This window comes from Carassius carassius, chromosome 43 (assembly GCF_963082965.1).
Source record: "Carassius carassius chromosome 43, fCarCar2.1, whole genome shotgun sequence".
In the NCBI taxonomy this organism is placed as follows: Eukaryota; Metazoa; Chordata; class Actinopteri; order Cypriniformes; family Cyprinidae; genus Carassius; species Carassius carassius.
Window position 1 is genome coordinate 11,345,512 of NC_081797.1, and position 23,534 is coordinate 11,369,045.

Here is a 23,534-nt window from a genome sequence, read left to right on the forward strand (position 1 = left end):
CTTTTAATTGTCTTTACTGCCACTTGATACACTTGAAAACATTTGAAATTTCCACACTGTCATTTTATATGTTGATATAAAGTTGTATGTACTGGATGTGTAAGATCTGTGCTTAATATTTGCAAAATGAAGAAAAGGTAAAAAAAGAAAGAAAAAGAAATAGGGTTTAATTGTGAGTAGATGAGAGAAAATTGTTGATAAAATACTGCATTATGTTCACAATTAATCTTGTTAGTCACATCCTACAACAACTATGGTAAGTCCTGGAGAAAACTAATTTTCAACAAATCTTGAACTTGTGCAGTTTGTGATGATCACTGGGTACTGGCATTGCAGTTACTGGAAGTACTGGTAAGTGTGTTTTATATGACTATACCTCAACCTGCAGAGGTAAAAAAAACAAATGATATTATGTATCTGTGAGATATACATGTTTAAGGCTATATATTTTAACCTTGGCTGGCAGAAGGGCATGAGACTAGGGGATTGAAGATGACAAATCCTGGGATGTTTTGGCCAGTGGAGGTGGTGATCCACTGCTGATACTGTGACACACGAGTGTACACACCAAGTTCACCGGGCTGACCACAGTCATGACCTCTGCTGATGATACCAGACTGAACCCACACTGAACACTGCTGACTCACCATTGGACCACCAGAGTCCCCCTACACACAGCATGTTTTTCAGTGACTTTTTTATATATTGTACTATTTAACATAAAACAGTGATCTGAGCAAACAGTGACTATGAATGTAAAATGAAATAGCTGCAATTCTGAATTGAGCACATTCCTGATGTAAAAGCACATTTTTAGATGAGTAGTAACTTGTACCTGGCAGGTGTCTTTTCCTCCCTGCAGTAAACCAGCACACATCATGTTGTCTGTAATGAGGTCAGCACCCAGCAGATTATTACATTCAGAATTAATGACCACTGGAACCACAGCCTCCTGCAGAGTCCCGGGATAAGACAAATTCACTGGACACACAAACACAGTCATCAGTTTGTGATGTTAGCAGATGTGTGTGTGTGTGTGTATGATTGTGTTACCTCCAAATGCGGTTTGTCCCCAGCCTGTAATCCAGCTGCTGGTGCCGGAAGGGAAGTGGCTGTTTTCTGCAGCTAAACACACGGGTCTAATATAGTTGGTGAAGCTGACTGAAGAGGACAGACGCAGGAGAGCGATGTCATTGTTGTAGGTGTCGCTGTTGTAGGACGGGTGAATGAGGAGCGTACTGACGCTTCTGCTGATTTCATGCCCATGATCGCCCTGCTGTGTCCTCCTTCCCAAATACACACAGACGTTGAACGTGTTGACGCTGAATGAAGAAAACAACAATATTACAAGAACAGAGAGAGCAGTTTTTAATATTTGTGGAAATGTGTGATCATGTGCTTCTAACCTAGCGAAACAGTGAGCTGCAGATAACACCCATTCACTGCTGATGAGCGAACCTCCGCAGAAATGGCCTTTATATTTGGGGCTGTGAAGACTAACCATCCATGGCCATGCACCCTCATGTGTGTCTGTACCACCCACAACACGGGGGTATAGAGGGGCACGACCACAAACTGAAAGAGAGGAGCGAGGAGTTGTTCACAGTGACACCCAAGACAAAGTTACGATCATCAGATCACTCAAGTGTTTCTTTTTAGATTTGTGCCATTCTTTCTAAAGACATCCAGGGAAAGAGGCTCTTACCGTTCAAATGAGAACGAGAATCTGCAATATAAGACACAAGGTGGGAAAGATTACAGCAACACCCAAATTTAACACACAGTTCAGGGCTTGGAGTAATTAATAAATATAATATAAAACTCTTTTTTTTTTTACATTATGTATGTTATGCAAAAGCAATTGAATTAAAGGTTTTTCGTTTTTATAGGCCTCTGTTTTATTGGGCAGGTATGTGGGGAAATGGGATCTGGATTTGATCCATGCACCCCAGATTAGAACCAGATCGTGATCCAACAGCTGCTTAGAGTATGTCGCAAGCAAACTCTGACGTGTACAGTAGCGTTATTTATGATCTGTTTGAAAGTTTGTGAAAATAGTACCAAATCAATTGGAAGACCCTACCTTTGACGAACATGAGCATGGCCACACATGTTACCCTCCACATCGTCACGAGATTCTCTCTTCTCCAGCAGTTTGGGGGTCTGTGCTAGTTTGATCATGAAGAATGTTATTTGCATATTCGTCCTCCATTTTCACAATCATATTTTATTCCTTTATCTCTCCTTTTAATTTTATTTCTATCATGCTACACCTTGTCTTGTAGCAAAATCATGAGTTTCTATGGGAAAGTATATATGTATGCTATATAAATATGTATAAATAATAGCGCCTACTTTTTCAATAGCGTGTTCTGCTGCTATGCAAATACACTTTACTGCATGCTTGACATGAACAGCCTGTGTAATTTAAATAAAAGGTACATAACCCATCATATTTTACTGTTTTTTAATACATTTTTTATTTTTATTTTGTGATTCAATATATAAATGTCATATTTAATTAAAACAAAGGTCCCACAGTATTTCTTTGTCATAAAAATACCCAAACAATAGTAAGAGAGTACAAAATAATATTCAATCCTGATTATAAAGTTTGGTATTTTTCAAAACTGATGCCTTATTCTTTTATTTCTTATGAAACTGGGTTCGTGAAATATGTAATAGTTCCAGTCCATTTCTGCATATGAAGCCACCTATATTTTCTAGTTTATATAAATTTCAATTTTTATAAAACATTTCCTCTTTTATAACCAATGCCAAAAAACTTCGGTTTGCTAAAGGAATTCCAAACCTTTTTGTCAGGCCATTCAGTGGCATAAGTACTTTTCAATATTTATTAACTAAAGATTCATAATTGTGCAAAAAAGCTTAAAAAGTGATTTCTTATGAAATCCGATAAATTACACAATATGTCATTTTTTTCCCCACAGTGTAGGTAATGTCAGTTTGTAATGTCTTGTTTCTCCAGTTGGTCCAGATCTGGTCAAGCTGTAGTAGTTAGTCCTGACTGTAGGGGGCGTCATCGTTACTGTGTTTCCAGTGTTGGACACGGTGCTGCAGTTTCAGAGCAGCCTGTCTGAGAAGAGGCAGGTACAAATCAACACTATATCAACTTAATCTGCAATATCTCCAACATGAATATAAATATGCACTGTGTTAGCCGTGTACACTAATCTCTTAAAGCCAAAGATGTCATTAGTAAGTGTAGGGCAAACACTGAGTCATACTTGGAGATGTTCCTGCAGCAGAGCATGCTGATGGACCGCAGCTGCAGACAGCTGCACAGTAGAAGGGAAGGAGTGCGGTCAGTCAGGAGAGGACAGCCACTCACATCCAGCTCCTTCAGGAAGTGACCAACTCTTGTCAGGTACTTCACTGCTGTATCTGTCAGCTGGAGAAACAAAATATATAGTCAGTTAAGATATTTACCATGCTCCAATGATCTGAGACCACTTTTTTATTGAATTGAATGCATTTTTATTACAAATGATATTTGCATATGCCAAAAAAATATATATAGTTGGGCTTACATTTAGACTAACTGCAAATGTGGATGAATTAACATACTAGAGATCAAAAATAGATTTAATTATGCTGTTTTTTATATATACTGTATGTTGTAATAAAGTATGTATTTACTGTAGTGTGTATATAATATGTAATAATAGTTCTAATAAGTATATATTTTTTAATTATATAGTATGTTCCTGTTACTGTGAAATTTATTTTCTTGGATTCAAGTATACAGAGTGCAAAATATATTTTTAAATGCTTAAAAAATATTGATGTATTTAGTATGTTTTAAAAGATATTTTTCAAAAGTATACTTGTAGAGAATATGTACAAAATACAAAAAAATAGAAAAAAAATATATTAGAAAATATTTTGCCATATGGATTATCAGCATAACAATTTGTTGGAAATGTTGATTTTCTTATTTTGATTTAAAAATCATAAAAAGTTGAATTTATCGATTACTGAATTAAAGGAGTACTTTAGGGCATCCAGCTATTCGGACTGTGGCAATGGTCCTGCAGAAGAAGGAGAGGGCTTTGATGGCTCGATCAGACAGACACACACACTGACACACATCCAGAAGCTCCAGGCTTTTACACTTTTGGCAAAACATCTGCACAAGACAAAAAAGATCATCACGTGAATGTGATAATCACATGAATCATAATCAGCCGGTAAATACACTGCAAGTCAAATTTATGCACAATAAAGTGATAAAAAGGGAAACCAAACCTTTATTCCATTATCTGTTATGAAAACACATTCAGATGCGGTCAGTTTTCTCAGACTGTGGTTAGTTCCCAAGGCTGCTAGTCCCTGTGAGAGACACATCTTTAAAATAAAACAGTATTGACTACAGCTATATATATATATATATATATATTATGCATAAAATACTAAAGTGTACTTTGTCATGTATTTTGCAGCCTGTGATGTCCAGAGAGACGAGAGAAGCACAATTGTCCAGACACTCAAATCCATTATCTGTCAGGTTCTCACAGAAACACACACTCAGGTGGGTCAGCTTGCTACATCTTGAGAACAAATGTACATTCAAACAGTCTCCGTGTAAGAAGAATTTGATATTTTATGTATAAAGTGTGTGTACTTCTGAGTTATTCTTTTCAGGGAAAGGTCAGTAAGTTTTGGGCAGTAGGAAAGATCAAGCTCTCGCAGTTCCACAGCAGATGCTCCTTCAGTGATGTAATGGATTCCCATATCTGTGACCCTAGACCAGGTCAAAACAAATTTAAAACACACACACACAATATAAATTAAATGCAACTATTCTATTAGTTTTAAACAAAACAGATTTTTTTAAGAATCATATTTAAGAATGCATATCCAGTAGTAACCATAAATACAATATATTATGTGTTTATATATACTGTGCCATATATCATATTTTTGGCCCATTTTCTTTTCTTTCACCCCACAGAAAAGAAAAAAAAAGTTCTCAGAGAGACACTGCATTTGCATTTTTCTATATATTCATGTTGGTCGTCTCTTACTTGATACAGCCTGAGATATTTAAGTTGCACAGTTTTGTCAGACTTCCTAAAGACTTCAAGCTGGCATCAGTCATGCGAGTGCAGTCAGACACCTGGATCTCGCTGAGCTTCAGACAGCTCCGGCACAGGGCCTTCAAGCTGCTGTCCGTCATTCGATTATTACCTGCAATGCAGAATGCACAGTTTCTATTTGAATAATTTAGTCTTTCTAACCATGCCACACTATTTGAGCGCATAAATACAAACTTTCTATTTGGATCTTAGTGAGGCTGGTCACTTCAGCCATTGTTTTGAAAGCCACATCAGAGAGATACGGTGAGTCCAGTATGGAAATCGTAGCCAACGTACGACATTTGGCCACTAAGACCTTGCAGCAAAGAAAAACAACAATCACCAAGCAACTAACAATAGAAATGTACTTTAAACTTAAAGTCTAATAGATGTTAGTGTACATATATTAATAACACGTACCTGCACACAGGTGTCAGTCAGGGTGGGGAGATCGTCTAACACAATCTGTTGAAGTGTGCTGCAAGCTTCAGCAACATATTTAAATCCATCCACAGATATCTGTACAGTAGAAAATAAAAACTGTAATGCCACATTCATATAATGCAATCCTTTAATCTGAGCACCAAAAAAGTACCTGGTACAGTAGCTACTAAAGTTTTGTGCATATAGAAGTGCTATTTTATTATATATTAATATATTCACCTACACATTAGATAAAATATTAGCTAATATTACTAGTTTCTATATTCTATACATGTCAACACCTGAGAACACCCAGAGAGATCCAGATACGTGAGTCTGTGGCAGCCTTTTCCTGTGCTCAGATACTGCAGGCCTTTATCAGAGTAACTTGTGCAGTATGCGAGACTCAGAGACCGCAGCGTCAGACAGCATCTTTAAAATAACAATCAATGCCATAAGCATCATAAAAATATAGCATTTCTCTCATGTGTAGAGTATGAAGAACTGAGACGCATGTAAGAAGTTTGGACCTTGACAAGACTCTTAAAGTGGCATTAGTAACATGAGTGAATGCCAGATTAAGATGCAGGAGAGAGCGGCATCCCTCTAAAATCATCTTCATATTTTCATCCTGTCAGTGTGTTTACAAACAAAACAGGAATTAGATTTTTTTTTTAAAGCAGTAAAATTGTAACAGTGTGTTTTTATTCTACTTGCATTAAGATGTGAGCATTCACTGAGATCAAGTTCTTGAAGATTTCTGCATTGACCTTTGACAAAAAAAAAAAAAAACACAAGCATGGTCCTTATCATATTTTTGATTGCATCAAAAATGTATGAATTTTTAAGGCTGGTTAAAGTAAATTTACTGATGCGTCTAAAACTCGACTCCTGCACCAGTGCGCAACCGCACAAGTTGACAGAGATCACATAGACGCGATGCACATGCAGTATTCTCTGCACAGTCTGATCTGTGATCCAGCTGGCCTCAAGGGAGAAATCGATCTGCGGAAACACATTTTACAGGTTATACTACCTAGATTTATATTTAAAAGTTTTAAAGCGAGCTGCACTGACCTCATTCCACAGCAAGCTGATTTGAGTGATCGCTTTCCAAGAACGACACACCTGAGCACATTTCAGGAGCTCACGCACACCTAAACTTTGGAAGATCTGAAGCAAATTGTGTATTAAAATTGTGTAATTGGCAGTTATTTAATGGCAACATCACAGAAGTTAAGTGATACCTTAAGAGACAGCTTGTTAGGGAGCAGTGATAGTCTGTCCTGGCCATCACTTTCTGGTCTCCCTGAGTTCTGGCTTTCTTGTAATTCTCTCTCTAGCCTCTAAGCAAGACATAAATCATAAAACATCTCATGAGTTCAGTGCATTTGTGTTTGACTGTTCTGAAAAACTACCTTAAAGTATTCCTTTGTTCTTTTAGCGTCCTGCACAACATGACGCCAAGCTGTGATGAAGTTTCTGCAGTGAACAGACTCCTGCACTTTTTGTAGTTTCCTCACGGCATCTGGATAAAATAAAAAATGCCTTTATGTGTTAGAAAGAATATTAACAGAAGTTTTGATTGAGTAGCTGGATTTTCTAAATACTTCAAACTTCTGAATTACATGTAAGAATAATATTCCCTTATGTTATAACCCATAAAAGCTAAATACCATTCTTCCTCCGTTTGCGAAACTGAACCCAGGCTGTCCACTTGATGAAAGCCAGTTTTATCCGTCTCTGTTTGTGATACATCTCAGCCTCTTCCATTCTCTCCAGGAGTCTGGCAGCCTTCAATTTCTTCTTTGAAATATAACCCTTCCAACCCCTTAACATAAAACGTAAGTCATAAAGCTAGTTGACATACAGACACAGTGTTTTTTTTAGCTAAAGCAGGTTTTGTTTTCTGTTGTGTGACTCTTACAGTCTATAGGTTTGACACTCACGTGAAACACATTTTGGTCAGGCTGGTGCGATAACAGGAGTACACTTTCTCTAACAAATGTGACGGACACTGTGAGAGGGGAAATTAATAAATGACTTTAAGCAAATGAAGAGTTGAAGACACAACCCTCATTCACTCTGAACGATGAAAATACTTAGAGAGTTTTACCAGGCTGTCTTCTGGGTTTCCAAACATATCATACACAATGCCTCCTGCCAATGAGGAGATTTGTTTGTCTTTGTCAATAAATGTGTGCCTGAATTCAGAAAAAGTTTACATCTTAGAGGTGTTATTTACTGTATTAAAACCATTTTGCTGAGCCATACATGTGAAGAATCACACCTACCAGCAGATCTCAAAATCATGATCCTCAAGGATAGATAGGATCTTCTCCTCTATAAAGAGCAAAGGATCCTCAGGGCATGAGATGCATAACCCAGCAAGTAAAGCCTGGTTGAAATGCAACATAAATAAATCTTTAAAGCATAGCATTAAGTCATCTAAATCTAAAAATCCTCTAAATGAATAGCATTTATTTAAAAAAAAATACAATAGCCTATTATTTTATTAACAATATGTAGCCTCTTTGTGCAGTTACATATTTCCTTAAACGGATTATTAATAAAGTAATTCGATCATTAGATAACATTTAATGTAATTCACCTTGTATATCTGAGGAAGTGAATGTTTAATCATGTAGTCTCGTATAATTGGATCTGAATCTTGCAGAGAAATCATCATAAAGACGACGGCTCCAGGTGAAGAGCTAGTTTAATGATTTCCTGAAGTCAGTCAATGCAACACAAAATATGATACTCCTGCAGCTTCTGTCAATATTTACACCTATTTACACATGTCGCTTGGTAACCTAAGCAAGTGGTTGTTAAGGAGAAATAACAGGAGGAAACGATAGCAAAATATAAAGTTAATATATATAACTGTAGCCTATATTGCTAGCTATAGACTGTTTATTGCTAAATAGAAGGATGGATGGATTTTAAATAAACAAATAATATTTGTAAATCGCATGGTTATTTTTATTTATTCAATAATGATAGAAATGTAATTCGTTCAAAAGCAGAAAATCATTAATGAACGCTCAACACAGCAACACTTAACTCCGCGAAATGTTTTGGTCGTCCACTGACGCAATAGACGCAGATCTGAGGAAACAGTAGTGACGGGTAAAATGATCAGGAACTGTTTGTATCTGTATTATTTATCCTGTCGGACAAGGACCATGTGAAAACATATGAAAGCTGCCCCTATCGCAGAATGGGAGACGACACTGTCGTAGCCCGCCTGTGTAGCGTGAAGGCTCTGCTGGGGATTGTAGCAGGAGCCGGAGCCTCGTATGGCATTTATAAACTAGTCTTCAGTCGCGCTGGAGATGCGGGAGTAAACAGAAAAAAGTCTGCTAAAAGTGTGACTATTCAGCCTGGAAGCCTGATGGCCAAAGTGTCTGGATTTAAAGTTGTCAGTAAGAGTGATAATCTGGATCCTACAGCGTATACTGAATCTAGTAAGTTAAATTACATTGAATTGGTTGGATGTGTTATATAAAGTCTTGCTTCCTGACAGCTCTGTATAAGTTTGAAGGGTGTGTTTTTAATCATGTACATTACAGTGAGTAAATAAAGGCAGTGTGTCAACTTCATTTTATTGTCCTAGGTTCTTGATTTGTTAACAGAAGTAGATGTCTTCTTCATACAAACCTTTCTTTATGTTTTTGTCTTCTCACAAGGTGATATTTTCTCCAAATCTGCTGCCAGCCTGGAGCCTCGACATCTGAGTATGCTTCTCTCGCTTTTACAGAGCAGCCCAAACCTAGAAGAGAGGAGGAAAGTTCTCGTGACTTTAGGAAATGCTGCTGCCTTTACAGTAAACCAGGTCATTTGATGTTCTGTCTTCTAGACATTATGCATTAGACGTATTTTTTTGGACTTGATGATGCAGCATATTTAAAGTAATCTTTTGCTTTTCTTGGTTAGGATCTTCTGCGAGAATTCGGAGGCCTTCACATCATAGCAGGCTTCCTCTCAGACCCTTCGCCTGAGATCCGTGTTCAGACTCTGAACGCTCTGAACAACTTGAGCATGAATATCCGCAATCAAGAGCAGCTGAAGGTATCGCGTTATTTATTTAGATGGACAGAATTAAACGTAAAAACTCTAAATGAGAATTTGCCAACAAAATGTCTAAATTGAATGAAAATTTTAATAAAAATTGATTTGAATACAAATGAAAACTATATTAAAATATAAAAAACGCTAATTCAAAGTATTAATAAATGCTGTAATAATATATAAATGACATTTGGAATCTGTTTTTCTTTCGCTCTACCATGGATACTATGCCTACACTGGTTTCTGTTGTTGTTGGTCAGATATACGTCTCGTCGGTGATGCAGATGATTGAGATGTCGCCGGTGAACTCTGACCTTCAGCTGGCAGCGCTCCGATTGCTCACTAATCTGTCAGTCACGGATAATCACCAGCATCTGATGAAGAGTTCCATCACCCTCCTCCTATCACTACTCGTAGTGAGCAGTGAAGTCCTACAGGTGATTAACGTGAGGAACGTATTCAGTGATGTGTTTACACAAGCAGATGTGTTGAAGATTGAATCTGTTCCTGCAGATCCAGGTCCTGAAGGTCCTGGTGAATCTTTCCTCCAATCCAGATCTGATGGACGATATTGTGCAAGCTCAGGTGAACAAGCATGTCTTTTAGGGTTTCTGCTGTAATGCTTTCACTGTTTTGTAAGTGAGATCCAGTGCAGCTGGTTTCAGTGAATATTCAGTCATACCAACACAATATGATTATAAATAGATAAATCTATAAATAATCGCCTTGGATGCTAGGTGTCCTAGTTTTTCTCATTGCCCGCTGTTGATGCATATGTCTATTTTAAGGCCACTCTGTGGTCATGATTTAGTTTAGTGCTGCACGATTTGACGAAAGAATATTATTGTGATTTTTCTTCAGATAAAAATTTAAAATAAGATTATTATTTAAAAAAAGGCGTGCTGTGCTTGTTTGTATGGCTTTACAATTTTTCCAGATTTGAATGAATTTGTAATCAACATGAAAATAAAATAAATTCACATTATGATTATCAATATTATTATCAGATTCTCCTAAATACTTATTTGCTTCATTTCACAGTAGAATATTTAAATAGTAATGTTTCTTATTTTATTTAATAAAGTAATATTTATTATTAGTAATATTTATTTTGTGTCTCATCTTTATTTAATAATAATTATAATATGTCAACATGAGAATAAAATAATGTATCATTACTATTGTTAATATTAATATTATTTTAAGATTTTAATTTAGTCCTATATTGTATTACTATTGCGATAATAATATATAGAAATATATTTTAATATTTCATAGTGAAATAAAAATTTGCGTTTAGGGAAAAAAAACTTTTATTTTAATAATTAATTTTATTCTGATAACATCATTTTATATCAGCATATAAAAAAATTTCGGGCAATTTGTGAAGCCTTACAAATTATGGCCATCTTAATTTTATTTATTTTGACGTTAAACTGCAGCTAGCACTCTGAAAAACTCAAATATATATTTATTTATTTATATAAATCACAATCTTTGTGATTGGATAATCACACTAAGCCACGTTGCGATTCTGGTTCTATCTTGATTCATCATGCAGCCATAATTGCGTTCTCCTCTTAGTTATAAGAGCTGTTATATATTGGCACAAGCTCCTCCATTTACTTGTAAATCTGTTCACAGGCTCCAGCGTCCCTGATTTTGTTGTTTGACTGCTGCACAAGCACGTCTGTTCTTCTCCGCCTGCTGTTTTTCGTAGGGAATCTGCGTGCGTGGAGACCCTCTGCTCAGGTGGCTGAAGCTCTGAGGAGGCGGCAGGACTCTCTGTACTGTGTTTTACTGGACAGCTCCTCTCAGCTGCACCGTAAACTGCCCCTGCTGCTGTCCCATCCAGATGAGGAGGTGAAGTCACAGGTGGCCAGACTCCTCACATAAGCTCTTACAGAACATTTTTTACCAAATATACCCGTTCTTCATTGTGTAGAAGCTTGTTTACCTAGAGCTCTGCACTAACAACCTACTGTAGCTTCAACCCTTGCTGGAACAGTGTTGATATCTACTGGTAATGGATGAGAAATGACTCCCTCCGGCATTTTGAGTGATTTCTGTTCATATAATAGACATTTGTGAACACCACAGACCTCGTTCGAGAACCTTTGAGACATCTTCAATGCCTAACATTTTCTTGCCAAGTGAGTTCAGATATTTTTTCTGACCACACTAAGTGCTTTGGATATCCAGACTAGTGGTGGAAAGGACTCTTGTAACATCTCAGCATGTTTAGAAATCTTAATGCCTTGAAAAATAAGTGTTACTTCAGTGCTGCATAATGCAAGTGAAGTTTACTACTAAAAAAAGTTATTCAGGTTACGCTGATGTAGTAATGACCCAGGAACCTTATTTTTACAGAATGTGTGCATTGATTGTACTGTGACTGTTTTCTTATGCTTGATGATGATATTGACATGGCCAGCGAGCGATGCATTATTTAAGAAATATTGTTTTATAAGGCAAATATAAAACAGTGATTAATATTTGCTATGATTTCTTTTTGGAATGCTTTTTGGCTTTTATATCAGGTTTGTGGAAGTTCTTTAAAATAAATATTTACATTTTAATAACCTTTGTTTATTGAATGTGTCTCATTTTTTATAAGTTTTACCTTTTTTTTTTTTTAGAGAGATTTGCTTGTTTGGGGTTTGTTTGTCAGTCCAGTTTGCTCACATATTTAGCAAGGTCTGGCATCACGGTGGCTCAGAGTAAGTGCACTTGAATCACATGAGGCTGATTACTGAAGAACTGTCTGTCATTCGAGACTGAGACTGTGGAATGACAGAGAAGAGCATGTCCTGAAATGACACTGAATCTAGAGCTGCGAAGAAGAAAAGCAAGGTAAACAACAATAATACAAATAAGTAAAGCCATTGTATGTAAACTGAAGAACTAAAAAGAATCCACTGGCCTGAATTGTCAACAGTGCAGTGTGTTATTTTATTAAAACAGACCGTTACACCTTTTGTTCCAGTTACTTCGGACTTTTGATATGCAACAATGGATGTAACATGATCATAAATTCACGTGACATGAATGGCTGTCTGTTGTATTTCACATGAATGGATTTGAACGTGTATTATAATTTATCCTGGATGTAAATGAATCAGGATCAAATTTACATGATGCATATTTGTCAGTCACACTTAAGTAACTACTAATAAACCAATGTGTATGTATCTAATACACCGTAACCAGTTTGAGATATTTATAATTGAATGCAATTTATTGCATGTAAGAAATATTTGAACCATGTTCTTTAATGTTTTATTTACAATAAACTTTTTTTTTTACATTAAATTAATGTTAACATGTTTTTTTTGTCACTATTAACAGATATGTGCTGCCGGTTTTAAGGAATTCTAATAAATATATTTTGAAAACATGATAATTTAAATAAAACCAAATAGATTTGAATGCTTAATAATAAACCATGATTTCATCAGATTGTCCAGCGGTTCTCTAGGTTTCATCAGGCTGGTTCATGCTGTGACAGGGTTTGTGTAGCTCACGTTCACTCAGAAGTCGGCGATGCTCACACTCACTCCTGTTTCCTGCAAACAAGCGGCTCCTACACAACGAAACACCCGCAGAGAAGTGAGAACACATGCACTTTTCATTAAATCAAGGGTGTTTTTTTTTTTTTTTCTTGTTTTCTAACATGATGCTACTAACCCTTGTTTTGTCTTTACTTCCAACTTCTTTACAGCATGCAGCTTCGGTGAAGAAATATGAGATAAGAACTCGTCCAAGACCAGCATAAGTGCTGAAAATGAAGTAGAGGCCCAAAGGCTTGCAAATAATTATAGGGTAAATGTGCACTGAGCACATATGTCCAGTTTTATTTTGCATATTGCTGATGCTGATGTTGCTCTGTTCTATTAATTTAAGTTCGGATCCAGGAAGTGCAAGAGTCATGTGACAGAGCATCCCTTTCAGGACAGGTCGGACACTGTGGGTTTATTGTTCACTTGTGGCAACGTTCTCTAGATGTTTCTCTTCGGCTGGTGGATCTCTCTGGTTTATGTTTTTGTTGGACTCCTAATGCTCCTCACAGTTTTAGGCATCCCTTATGGTAAGAATTTGTCTAAATAAGTACTGATACATTGTAGTATCTCTCTCTGGATTGCAAATGTGCCACAGTTTTATTTCAGTGAAACTCTGATGGAGGTTGTCCTGCTATTTTCTATGGCCATTTGGAAAACTCCACTACTACTACTATAAATATACAGTGGATGGGATCATTGTTTTTGCTGTTAGTATACTCAACATCAATCTACAAATATTTAATACTGATATTCAGAAGTATGTTGTCAGTTTTATACCACATCCACAACAATGTTAAAATGTTTTGGGTCGGTAAGATTTGGTAATGTTTTTGAACTTCCTTTTTTGATATATTTTAAAATGTAATTTATTCCCAGCATTACTCCAGTCTTCAGCCTCGCATGATCCTTCAGAAATCATTCTAATATAATGATTTGATGCTCAAAAATTATCAATTATCCGTATTATCAATGTTGAAAGCATTTGTTCTGGATACTATTTTTATGGAAACCATGAGACAGTTTTTCATGATTCTTTGATAAACGGATTGTAAAAAGAGCAGAGTTTGTAACATTATAAAAGTCTTTATTTTCACATTTGATTGTTTTTATGCATCATTGCTAAATTTAAGTATTTATTTATTAAGCAGTTTTTTTTTTGTAATTTTTTTAAACCTATTTATCCCAAACTTTTTAACATTTGAATTTAGTTCAATTTTAAACTTATTAAAAAAAAGTTGTGGCCTCTTGGTGGACTGGTGGTTTGCCACAGCAGTCAGCTCCATCATTCCTCTCTCGTAATACATCGTCATGGGCTTTGCAAGGTGAGCAGCTACACCAGAACAACACAAGAACCTCACAAATACTTTTGACAGCAACACTGTTGTCATGTCTATTCTCAGTATTTCCACTCAGAATAACTTTGTTGTCAGTGCCGTGGTGTACGCTACTTTCGGCTCCACCACAGAGTTGACCTTTGACATCACGGCGTTGCTCAGAGGTCTTCACCAGGGGAATAAGGGCCTGCAGGAGATCGTGAAGGTGGCTCTCACTGGAACCCTGCTGGGCTGCATCCTCTTCATACCAGTATGAAATCTGGTACAGCACAGAGGATCTTAAATCTGCCAAATGTGCAATGCATTACTGTGATATTTGTGTGTGTGTCGCTCTCAGGGGATCTGTATGATAATCACAGGGTTCAGGCACAGGAGCAGAGGTTTAGCAGTCGCTCTGCAGGGGTCAGCTCCTCTCTGCTCTTCATATCAATAGGAGGTAAGATGTCATGTGATACGAGGTGGCAAAAATTAGCTTGTTATTACACTTCTCTCCTGCTCTAGTAATTAAAGACGACGTGAAATAACACTGTGACACATTTAACTTAAATTATGTGACATCACTTTAAGTGAAACGATTAAAGTAGGAATAATATAGGGTGGGAATTGATTTTATATATAATGCAATTTAATATAATAATATAATCTAATTTTAAAGAAGTATAATCTAAGTTAAAGAATAAGGCCACCAGTGTCAGCAAAAATGACTGTTTTCAAGCAGGTTTTGGTGGCAAACATTGATGGGAAAAACTCTCTAAATATTTAAATGGTATATGAGGAATAAAAAAGAAGCATTACATTTTGATGAAAATGTATGATTTTTTTTCTGTAAATTTTGTGAACAATATGACAGTCTATTAAGATCAACATTATTTATAGTTTGACTACATGAATATATTAATTTCTATAATAATAATTTATGTACTAAATTAGATCCATTTACATAATTTAATGTATGTATTATGAAGATTATTAATATTTTATTATAGAAGGTAAATATAGTTGATTTTGATGTCATGTTGCACAATACCTAGTACAAATAAATTGTGAAAATACATTATTTCCACATATTACCAAAAACATATTACCAAAACACACAGATGCATGAGTTTATTAATACTCACAAAAATTCATTTTAATTTAGTACGGTCTTAAAAAAATGTCTGATGCACAAATCTTGGGAAAATACGTTAATTTGTGAAATGGATTACCAAAAGATTGCATTCTTGCATTACAGTGTACATGGCTTCCCACAACTGTCAACGTTACAAGCATATTAGTATGATCATGTGACTGAAGACTGGAGTAATAACTGCTGAAAATTCAGCTTTACCATCACATGAATAAATTATTATGTGATTTACATTATGAAACATTGTTTACTTTTTTCAGATTAACATTAGACTTACTTTTTGTCTTAGACTATAAATATTCATGAACATTTTCATCTGTTGCAGTTACCAGTTTGTTTGTTAATGTCTATATTAAATAACTGTCTAAAAAGTATTTTTGAACTGTTTTAACAAGACTTAATTAAAAAAATTTCTGGTTGAATTATATCTTATATATTTATACATGAAATTTAAGATAAATCTCTGGTCAATCTCTGAGGGCAAAACATATTTTATCACATATATCACATTTTTTCTTTATCATTGCTTTATCAACTTATACATGGTTATAAAATATGTATTTCACATTTTATTAGTCATATCAATAATTTTTCATCATATAAACGGAAAAGTAAATCAAAGAACACAATATGCTCAATCTTAATTGAAAACATTTTTTTTCAAAGGTCAAGGCTGAACATTGTCTTACAAAATGTAATGTAATAGGCTAAACTGTATTTCATTGTTACCAAAATGTAGCTGTTTACAAACATTATTCATAACATCGGTTTAAATTTATTAATAGTCTTAGCATTTCTTAAGATTTAAGACAGCATCATCTAATTCAATTTGTGGCCAACAGCATACAACAACACAACACAAATAAACAGATCAGGGGGCTGTTTCATAAAACAAGTTTACCAAATAAGCCAGGCTTATTTCAGTTAGTCTGACTTATTTTGAACCAAATCAACTGACAATAAGTCAGACTAACTGAAATGAACCTGGCTTGTTTGGTAAACTTGTTTAATTAAACAGCCGCTTGACGTAGTGTTGGGATCTCAGCTCTTGACAACCCCACAAGTACATATAAACTATGAATATGTAAAAAACGCTTTCCATTTTGTCTTCAGATTGTGAAACTCTGTGCGGAACTGAGGGTTGACCGCAGCATAGATGATCGGGTTGGTGAGGGATGTCATGCAGACCAAAGACACTGTTAAAACCTCCAGCTCCCGAAAAACCTCCACCTGAAATACATTAAATACAGGTGCCAAGACATCATAAACATCATAAACCATTAGACTTGGCAATATGACCAACAGACTGCACACAAGCAAATAATAAATAAAAACACTAGGCTATTTATGTAATCAATAATCAGTATTTTTTGATCTATTCGTTTGTTTTATTAATTTATCTAAATTTAATACATCTTTAAAACAAGATACATTTACTTGATACGCAAGACACTGAGACTTAAATCACCCAGAGTTAAGTTTTATTTTTCCAGTTTTAAGTATTAGTTAACAAAGTCTTATTTTAATCACGTTTTATTAATTCATTATTTTATTTGTTATTTCATTATTTATACATTTTTTTGGTGTGAATGGTAGATGTTAAAGAGCTAATCTGGTTGAAAGAGGCATAGAAACTATTTTCTCCAACGTTAAATTGATACAAATCAGTAAACATTTAGTAAACATCAGTAAACATCTAACTTACTGTTAGATTGTCGTTTTGGTAAAAGAAGTGATTTAAAACCACTGTCGCAATCAGCGGGATCCAAAATATGAGGAAGGTGAAGATGATGTATCCGGAGCGCTTGGCCAGTTTGCTCTCCTTCTTGGCGTTCCCTCGTTCTCTTTGGGCGAGAGATGGCATCATACAGACGGCACCTGCCGCCTCCTCCTCCTCCTCCTCCTCCTGTGGAGCAGCTGTGGCTTCTCCGGTCGATGCAGGAGAAGTTTCTGCAGCCGTTTCTTGAGGAACACTTTGCTTATCAGCACCTTTATCTCCATTCCCTGATGCTGGAGAAGTTACTTCAGTAGTATCTTGTGAAGGGCTTGACTTAACAGTACTGTATTCTTCAGTAGCTGGAGGAGGAAAAGTTTCTAAAGTATGATCTAGTTGGTCCCCATCTTCTCCTTTTACTGATGACTGAGAACGTTCTGCAGCAACATCGTGCTGCACATTTGGTACCACACCACCCTCCTCGTCTTCTTCATTAGTTAATGAAGAACTTTCTTCAGAAGTAGGTTGGTGGTCGTTTGGCTTCACACGAACTTCTTGAACCTGTGGTGCTTCGTTGGAAAGTTCATCTATAAAGGTGACTTTGGTTTCTCTGGGTATTTCATTGGCAAGATCTGGTTTGTTTATATCCAAGGACTCATTCCTAAATGATGTGGTAAGTTCATCAGATGTTGGATGCAAATCCAGTGGATTCTCTTCATGTGACTCATTTTGATTCGGTTTTAAATTGTCACTTTTGAATGTTTGTTGTTTTTCTGCATCATTTTTAATATCAGCTTTTTCTTCTTTTTTGTGCTCTGTATTATCTTTCTTCTTCTTTGGTGGTGGAAGCGACCCCTTATCAAAGATTTTCCGACCGTGCGCTCTGACTAAAAAGAAAATACGGCCGTAGAATCCAATAATGAGCGTCAAACAAACGCACCAGACGGGAGTCAAAATGTAAACTCCAAACGTGTCATACGAGTCTAACGTGTCCACGCGCAAACCTCTGCATCTGACGTACACCGGCGAGTCTTTCGCGAAAACCACGCAAATGACCGATATGGAGATGGGAAACAGCCATGTCAACGCAATCCACGCCGTTATCCGTTTTCTGCGCTCGGCATTTTTAAACGGATGTGCAATGGCTTGATATCGCTCGGCGCTGATGCACGCCAGCGTGAGCAACTGCATGCAACAGATGAGAGAAAACGACGCGATCTGCGCGCTGCAGAACAGATCGCCGAGGTCTCGCGTGTCGCGAGCGCTCAAAACGACACTGAGAAGCAATGGACAATCAATAGCGCATCGCAAGATGTCAATAACGGCCAGATTCACCAGGAGAGCGTTGTTGGACGTCTGGAGAGACTTCTGGTGGTGCACGGCCCACGCCACGAACAAGTTTGCGAGAAATCCAACGTGCAAAGTGACCAGCAAAACCAGACAATTGGCAATTACAAACGCAACTTCTATAGTGTCTTGCCATGTGCTGTTCACTTGTCCCCAAACATTGGTGAAATTACTTCTCATCTCCAGTTTTGATTTCCAGGAATAAAGTCGCACCTTTCACTCCATATCTGCTCTTCTGTTTTTTGAGAGCCTGTAGTAATAAACCCCTTTATTCTCTCCCTCATCATCACTATGGTTCTCCATTTGTTTGCGTTTTTCAATTAACACCCTGCAGGGCTCATGGTCACCGGGGATGCTTTTTCTTTTTTAGGCAATTTACTCGTAGTTCTTCTGACAGGAACAACGCCAATTATAGAACAAGGGCTGATTTAATGATTTTTTCCCCTTTATTTCTGCCAGATATTTTTTATTTAATCAAAATTCTCAAATTCTACTTTAAATTTTAAATATCTTTATTCTAGTTTTAAAAAGGCTTTATTTCGAATAATAGAATGTCATAATTAGAACTGATCTTTGATTAAAGATGCAGTTTATGCTCTTGTTGTCATAGCGATCAGTAATCTCATTTTGAGGAGATTAATTTGGCAAAGGTTTTACTCTAAATCTGGGATTAAGATGCGCTCTTTTTATTTTGTCAGGTTACTGCTCTGCATTCATAGTAATTATATATAATTTTGGCTGTTTTAAATTTATTTAGATTTGTAACATTTGATTTTGTAACTGTTTAACTGATAGATTAAAAATAACAGAAAAATGGTGTATATTAAACAAAAATATTACAAAAATAATGTATTATGAAAGGTAATTATATATTCATGATGGTAAAGCTGAATTTTCAGTTTCAGTCTTCAGTGTCACATGATCAAATCACTCCAATATTATTTCCTGCTCAAAAAACATTTCTTCTTATCAATGCTGAAAACACTTTTGTTGCCTAATGTTTTTGTGGAAGTCGTGGTAATTTGATGAATAGGATGTTCAAAATAGATTTTTGTAACATTATAAATGGTCCTTTTTGATCAATTTAATGTGTGAATAATCAGTCCAGACTGGATTAATCCTGCTTCAGCTCTTCTGTGTTGAGCACATCATTAGAGCTCCACCAGTGTGATGACGAGGGATGTATCGCCCACAGGACAGGATTTCCAGAGACCACTCTTGAAACTGGACAAACATAATTCAGAGAAAGATTTCAGCGTTTCATTGTGCAATAGGCCTAATATATCATACTGTAAACAAGCATGAGTGAATACACTCTGTCACAGCAAACACAGCCGTTTGTTAGTAAGGAAGTAGATGATGGGATTGTAGATGGGGCTGGTCTTTGGTCACTCTGAAATCTAAAACTGGTCAGAAATTGAGATTAATCAGCACTTTATTATATTTTACAAATAGTATTTTAATTATTTAGGTATTAGTAGAGATAATATAATCATAGCAGCCAAGTAATGTCAAAATACTAGCCTTAACATAAAAGTCATTTATTTAATGTGGTTTTAAATATATATATATATATATATATATATATATATAATGTTATATTTTAGTATTAAACATTTAATGTTATTTCATACCTGAAACTTTGTTAAATTTTATATATATATATATATATATATATATATATATATATATATATATTAGTATTACATAATTTAATATATATATTTAGAATAATAGCTTTTAATACCAAGTTTTTAAATGTTGATATTTTTAAATGTTGTATTTAAATTGTATATAATTTCTTTAACATTACATTAAAAATATTAACTGCTATAATTAAATATTTTTAAAAAGCATTTCTCACGCATTTTAAATAAAAACCTTAATATAAAAAGCTATTTAAGTAGTACATTTAAACTATATAAATATTATAAACATTTTATATAAACATTATAAATGTTTAATTTCAGTTATTATTAAATGCCGTCTATTTTTCACACACATTTTGAATGGGTCTTTACATTTTTACATAATTATATATTTAAAATAATATTTAATAATGAATTTTAATAAATGTAGCATTAAACATTTTATATTAATATTATAAATATTTATTATTAATATTATTCACACATTTTAAATGGTTTTTCTTTCCACATGAATATAGCTGCCAGCACTATATACCATTTCATAGTGGGTCCTTTGATAGGAAATAAACATATTTGGACACATCATATAACATAAAACAAATAAAATAACCATGATCCCTCCAAATCAGTACTCACCAAAATAGCTCACAGCAAAATCTTGAAAAACAGAATGCACCCCTTAAAAAGAAAGATCCTTGGTAATTTTTGATGGTGACGATGGCAGAGCCGCAGGGGGCAATCATAAGATCTGACACGGCCAGACTGAGAATGATAACGTTCATCGCCTTGAGAAAATGCATGTTCTTAAGCATCACAGCAATCACCAACAAGTTGATGAAACACAGAAAGTATTGTGTTCATAAACATGAGCATAAAGTATGCTGTAGCCCACATGTGGAAATATGGTAGGTTGCACTGTCATGGCTGTCTGTTGTAGTGATGGTCTCCATGGCTGAAGAGCTTAAGAGCTGATCAGACCATCATGTTACCAGCTTTAAATGAAGCCTACAGCTAAAACCTGGACCCGTATTCATAAAGAATCTTAATGCAAAAAGTGCCTAGTGACTAAATTCTAAGAAAATTCTTAGAAATGTGGGCGTTTACTCTTAAAATTAAGGAAAAAATCCTAGTAAAGAAAAAAGTAATTCAGAAAGCATCTTAACCCTTAAAAAAGGTCTTAAGATCGAACTTGTTAGGTGCACAGACGAGGACTTTTAAGAGGCTTAAGAGTTTCTTTAGCAGAGGAGAAAATGGCAGAAAGACGAAGAGGCAGAAGAAATGTGTTGCAGACAATGGATGACAGTGAGTTAATAAGATGCTATAGATTAGATTGTGCAGGGATCATGTTTGTGACTGATCTTATTAGAGACGTGCTAACATCTCCGACACAGCGCAGAAATGCCATAGCGCCAGAAATTAATCACTACATTACGATATTTGGCAACTGGGAAAATCCAACAATGCAATAGTGATAATTTGGGTCTGTCACAACGTTCTGTAAGCAGAGTGATCACACAAACAATTACAGCACTTTCAGAACATCTTATTGTGTCGCAGTTCATTTCGTTTCCACTGGACATTTCCACATTGCAGGCTCAAAAAAAACTGCATTTATGAATATAGCAGGCTTATAGGTGCGCACAAGCAGGGGGAATGAACCGTTGATAGTTTGTGCTATACGCTTCCATGTCTGCTTCTTGTCCCTTGCTGTGACACCCGGCCCAAATTTTCCTTTAAGAATGGCTTTGTGTTCATCCACTAACTGGGCTTACAGTAAACACTGTTCCTCTGTCCAGTTTGGCTTTCTCGCCCTTCTTGGTTTTGATTCCATGTTTGATACATTAAAACCAAACCCTTAAATAGGACAGCAATCACTGTAATTGGATAGAGTGGAAAAATGTTTATCATTCTAAGCCAATCAAATACCTTATAGGAAATAAGCATGTAAATAAAAAAAGGATTTGTATACAAACATATAATGTGTGTGTGTGTGTGTGTGTGTGTGTGTGTGAGAGAGAGAGAGAGAGAGAGAGAGAGAGAGAGAGAGAGAGAGAGAGAGAGAGAGAGAGAGAGAGAGAGAGAGAGAGAGAGAGAGAGAGAGAGAGAGAGAGAGAGAGAGAGAGAGAGAGAGAGAGAGAAAGAGAAAGAGAGAGAACGGTCAAGTAGGAAAAATTACGCATGTAAATTCAAAGTGAGAATTAGAATAGACTCTATACTTAAAATCACTCTTTTTTTCCTTCTTGGACAACCAACCAATCACAGTCTTCAAAAGATTGTGTCATACATAGCAACGGGGTCAACCCCGCCTCCTCACAAAGATGAAAGTTTTTGTCTTTTCCTTACTCAGAGTTGCTCTCAGATCGGTCCCGATTCACTTTTATGCTAAGACTCCTACGTAAAAGTTTTTAAGCTAAATTAAGAGTTTTCTGAGAGGATTCTTAGAATCTTCATGAATACGGGCCCTGGTGTTTTGCTGCTTTATACCAGCAGACCGTAATCTGAAGCATCTGCTCAACTGTTAAAAGGCCATTTGTCAAATTACTCTTTGCTGGCTAATTAATCATCTTATTTATCAAAGCAGACTGCTGGGATTTTGTTCGAAGATAACTTTATATGGATAAAAAAAAAAAATAAAAAAAAAATCACAAAACAATTAGCAATTTGATTCGATTTATAATAAATATACCCAATAACATACACTTCTAATAAGGATTAACACATAAAGCCATTTGAACAATGTCAAATAAATGACAAATTGTCACAGAAGTCCTTCCCCACATAAAGCTAGGCAGACAAAAAAAAAAAAAAGTGTGCGTTCTCAATTTCAACAAAGCAAAATCCACCCAATACTGGCGTCTTCAAAACATGATGCAAATGTTTATACAATAGTCAAAAATTTATATTTACCATGCATGCAGAAATGCCCTACAGGAAATAAATAAAACTTAGTACAATACTCTCATTCCCTGTAAGAGAGACAATTAAATCTCATATATGTTCAGCAATAATATTGATTTCTAAAGTTACACAATGAAAACATACAGCAGGGACCAAAAATCTGAAACCACAATGATAATTTGAGATTCAAAATCAAAGTAACACCAATTAAAAATTTTGAAAACATTAAATAATAATTAACAAATAAAATACTTGGTCAAATTCACATATATTTTGAACTTTTCACTCTATTTTTATAAAGTATATA

General features: G+C 35.6%; 4 protein-coding genes across 4 annotated transcripts; 1 reads left to right on the forward strand and 3 right to left on the reverse strand.

Moving 5' to 3' along the window:
* Positions 1-240: 240 nt before the first annotated feature.
* On the reverse strand, positions 241-1,926 carry si:dkeyp-93a5.2 (prostasin). Its single transcript, XM_059536420.1, has 5 exons — positions 1,706-1,926; positions 1,407-1,575; positions 1,054-1,322; positions 836-981; positions 241-668 (listed from the first exon to the last, which is right to left on the reverse strand). Exons 2-5 carry the CDS (start codon positions 1,502-1,504, stop codon positions 450-452), a joined length of 732 nt encoding a protein of 243 aa, XP_059392403.1. The 5' UTR covers positions 1,505-1,575; positions 1,706-1,926; the 3' UTR covers positions 241-449.
* Positions 1,927-2,502: 576 nt separating this feature from the next.
* Positions 2,503-8,307, reverse strand: fbxl13 (F-box and leucine-rich repeat protein 13). Its single transcript, XM_059536263.1, has 20 exons — positions 8,134-8,307; positions 7,817-7,920; positions 7,639-7,726; positions 7,472-7,539; positions 7,199-7,353; positions 6,941-7,050; positions 6,770-6,868; positions 6,600-6,695; positions 6,240-6,527; positions 6,053-6,153; positions 5,825-5,954; positions 5,520-5,618; positions 5,295-5,415; positions 5,049-5,211; positions 4,646-4,765; positions 4,445-4,571; positions 4,270-4,353; positions 4,016-4,150; positions 3,249-3,412; positions 2,503-3,097 (listed from the first exon to the last, which is right to left on the reverse strand). Exons 1-20 carry the CDS (start codon positions 8,209-8,211, stop codon positions 3,019-3,021), a joined length of 2,409 nt encoding a protein of 802 aa, XP_059392246.1. The 5' UTR covers positions 8,212-8,307; the 3' UTR covers positions 2,503-3,018.
* A 299-nt stretch (positions 8,308-8,606) lies between these two features.
* LOC132125419 (armadillo repeat-containing protein 10-like) lies at positions 8,607-12,173 on the forward strand. The gene is made up of 6 exons (XM_059536810.1): positions 8,607-8,992; positions 9,215-9,360; positions 9,462-9,596; positions 9,857-10,033; positions 10,110-10,181; positions 11,241-12,173. The coding sequence occupies exons 1-6, from the start codon at positions 8,746-8,748 to the stop codon at positions 11,490-11,492; spliced, it is 1,029 nt and encodes a 342-aa protein (XP_059392793.1). The 5' UTR covers positions 8,607-8,745; the 3' UTR covers positions 11,493-12,173.
* Positions 12,174-16,693: 4,520 nt separating this feature from the next.
* LOC132125420 (uncharacterized) lies at positions 16,694-18,906 on the reverse strand. The gene is made up of 2 exons (XM_059536812.1): positions 17,325-18,906; positions 16,694-16,849 (listed from the first exon to the last, which is right to left on the reverse strand). Exons 1-2 carry the CDS (start codon positions 18,858-18,860, stop codon positions 16,694-16,696), a joined length of 1,692 nt encoding a protein of 563 aa, XP_059392795.1. The 5' UTR covers positions 18,861-18,906.
* Positions 18,907-23,534: the final 4,628 nt, after the last annotated feature.

Bases quoted from the DNA above. Each gene is read 5' to 3' on its own strand.
- si:dkeyp-93a5.2 (XM_059536420.1), bottom strand. From the start codon at position 1,504: ATGGTTAGTCTTCACAGCCCCAAATATAAAGGCCATTTCTGCGGAGGT. The intron at 1,323-1,406 runs GTTAGAAGCACA...TTCTTCATTCAG, and splicing joins GCAGCTCACTGTTTCGCTAG to CGTCAACACGTTCAACGTCT. The intron at 982-1,053 runs GTAACACAATCA...TTGTGTGTCCAG, and splicing joins GGGACAAACCGCATTTGGAG to TGAATTTGTCTTATCCCGGG.
- fbxl13 (XM_059536263.1), bottom strand. From the start codon at position 8,211: ATGATGATTTCTCTGCAAGATTCAGATCCAATTATACGAGACTACATG. The intron at 7,051-7,198 runs GTATTTAGCTTT...TATTTTATCCAG, and splicing joins TCGCAAACGGAGGAAGAATG to ATGCCGTGAGGAAACTACAA. The intron at 3,098-3,248 runs GTATGACTCAGT...GCCTCTTCTCAG, and splicing joins TGCTGCAGGAACATCTCCAA to ACAGGCTGCTCTGAAACTGC.
- LOC132125419 (XM_059536810.1), top strand. From the start codon at position 8,746: ATGGGAGACGACACTGTCGTAGCCCGCCTGTGTAGCGTGAAGGCTCTG. The intron at 9,361-9,461 runs GTCATTTGATGT...TTTCTTGGTTAG, and splicing joins CTGCCTTTACAGTAAACCAG to GATCTTCTGCGAGAATTCGG. The intron at 10,034-10,109 runs GTGATTAACGTG...CTGTTCCTGCAG, and splicing joins TGAGCAGTGAAGTCCTACAG to ATCCAGGTCCTGAAGGTCCT.
- LOC132125420 (XM_059536812.1), bottom strand. From the start codon at position 18,860: ATGAGAAGTAATTTCACCAATGTTTGGGGACAAGTGAACAGCACATGG. The intron at 16,850-17,324 runs GTAAGTTAGATG...AATGTATTTCAG, and splicing joins ACCAAAACGACAATCTAACA to GTGGAGGTTTTTCGGGAGCT.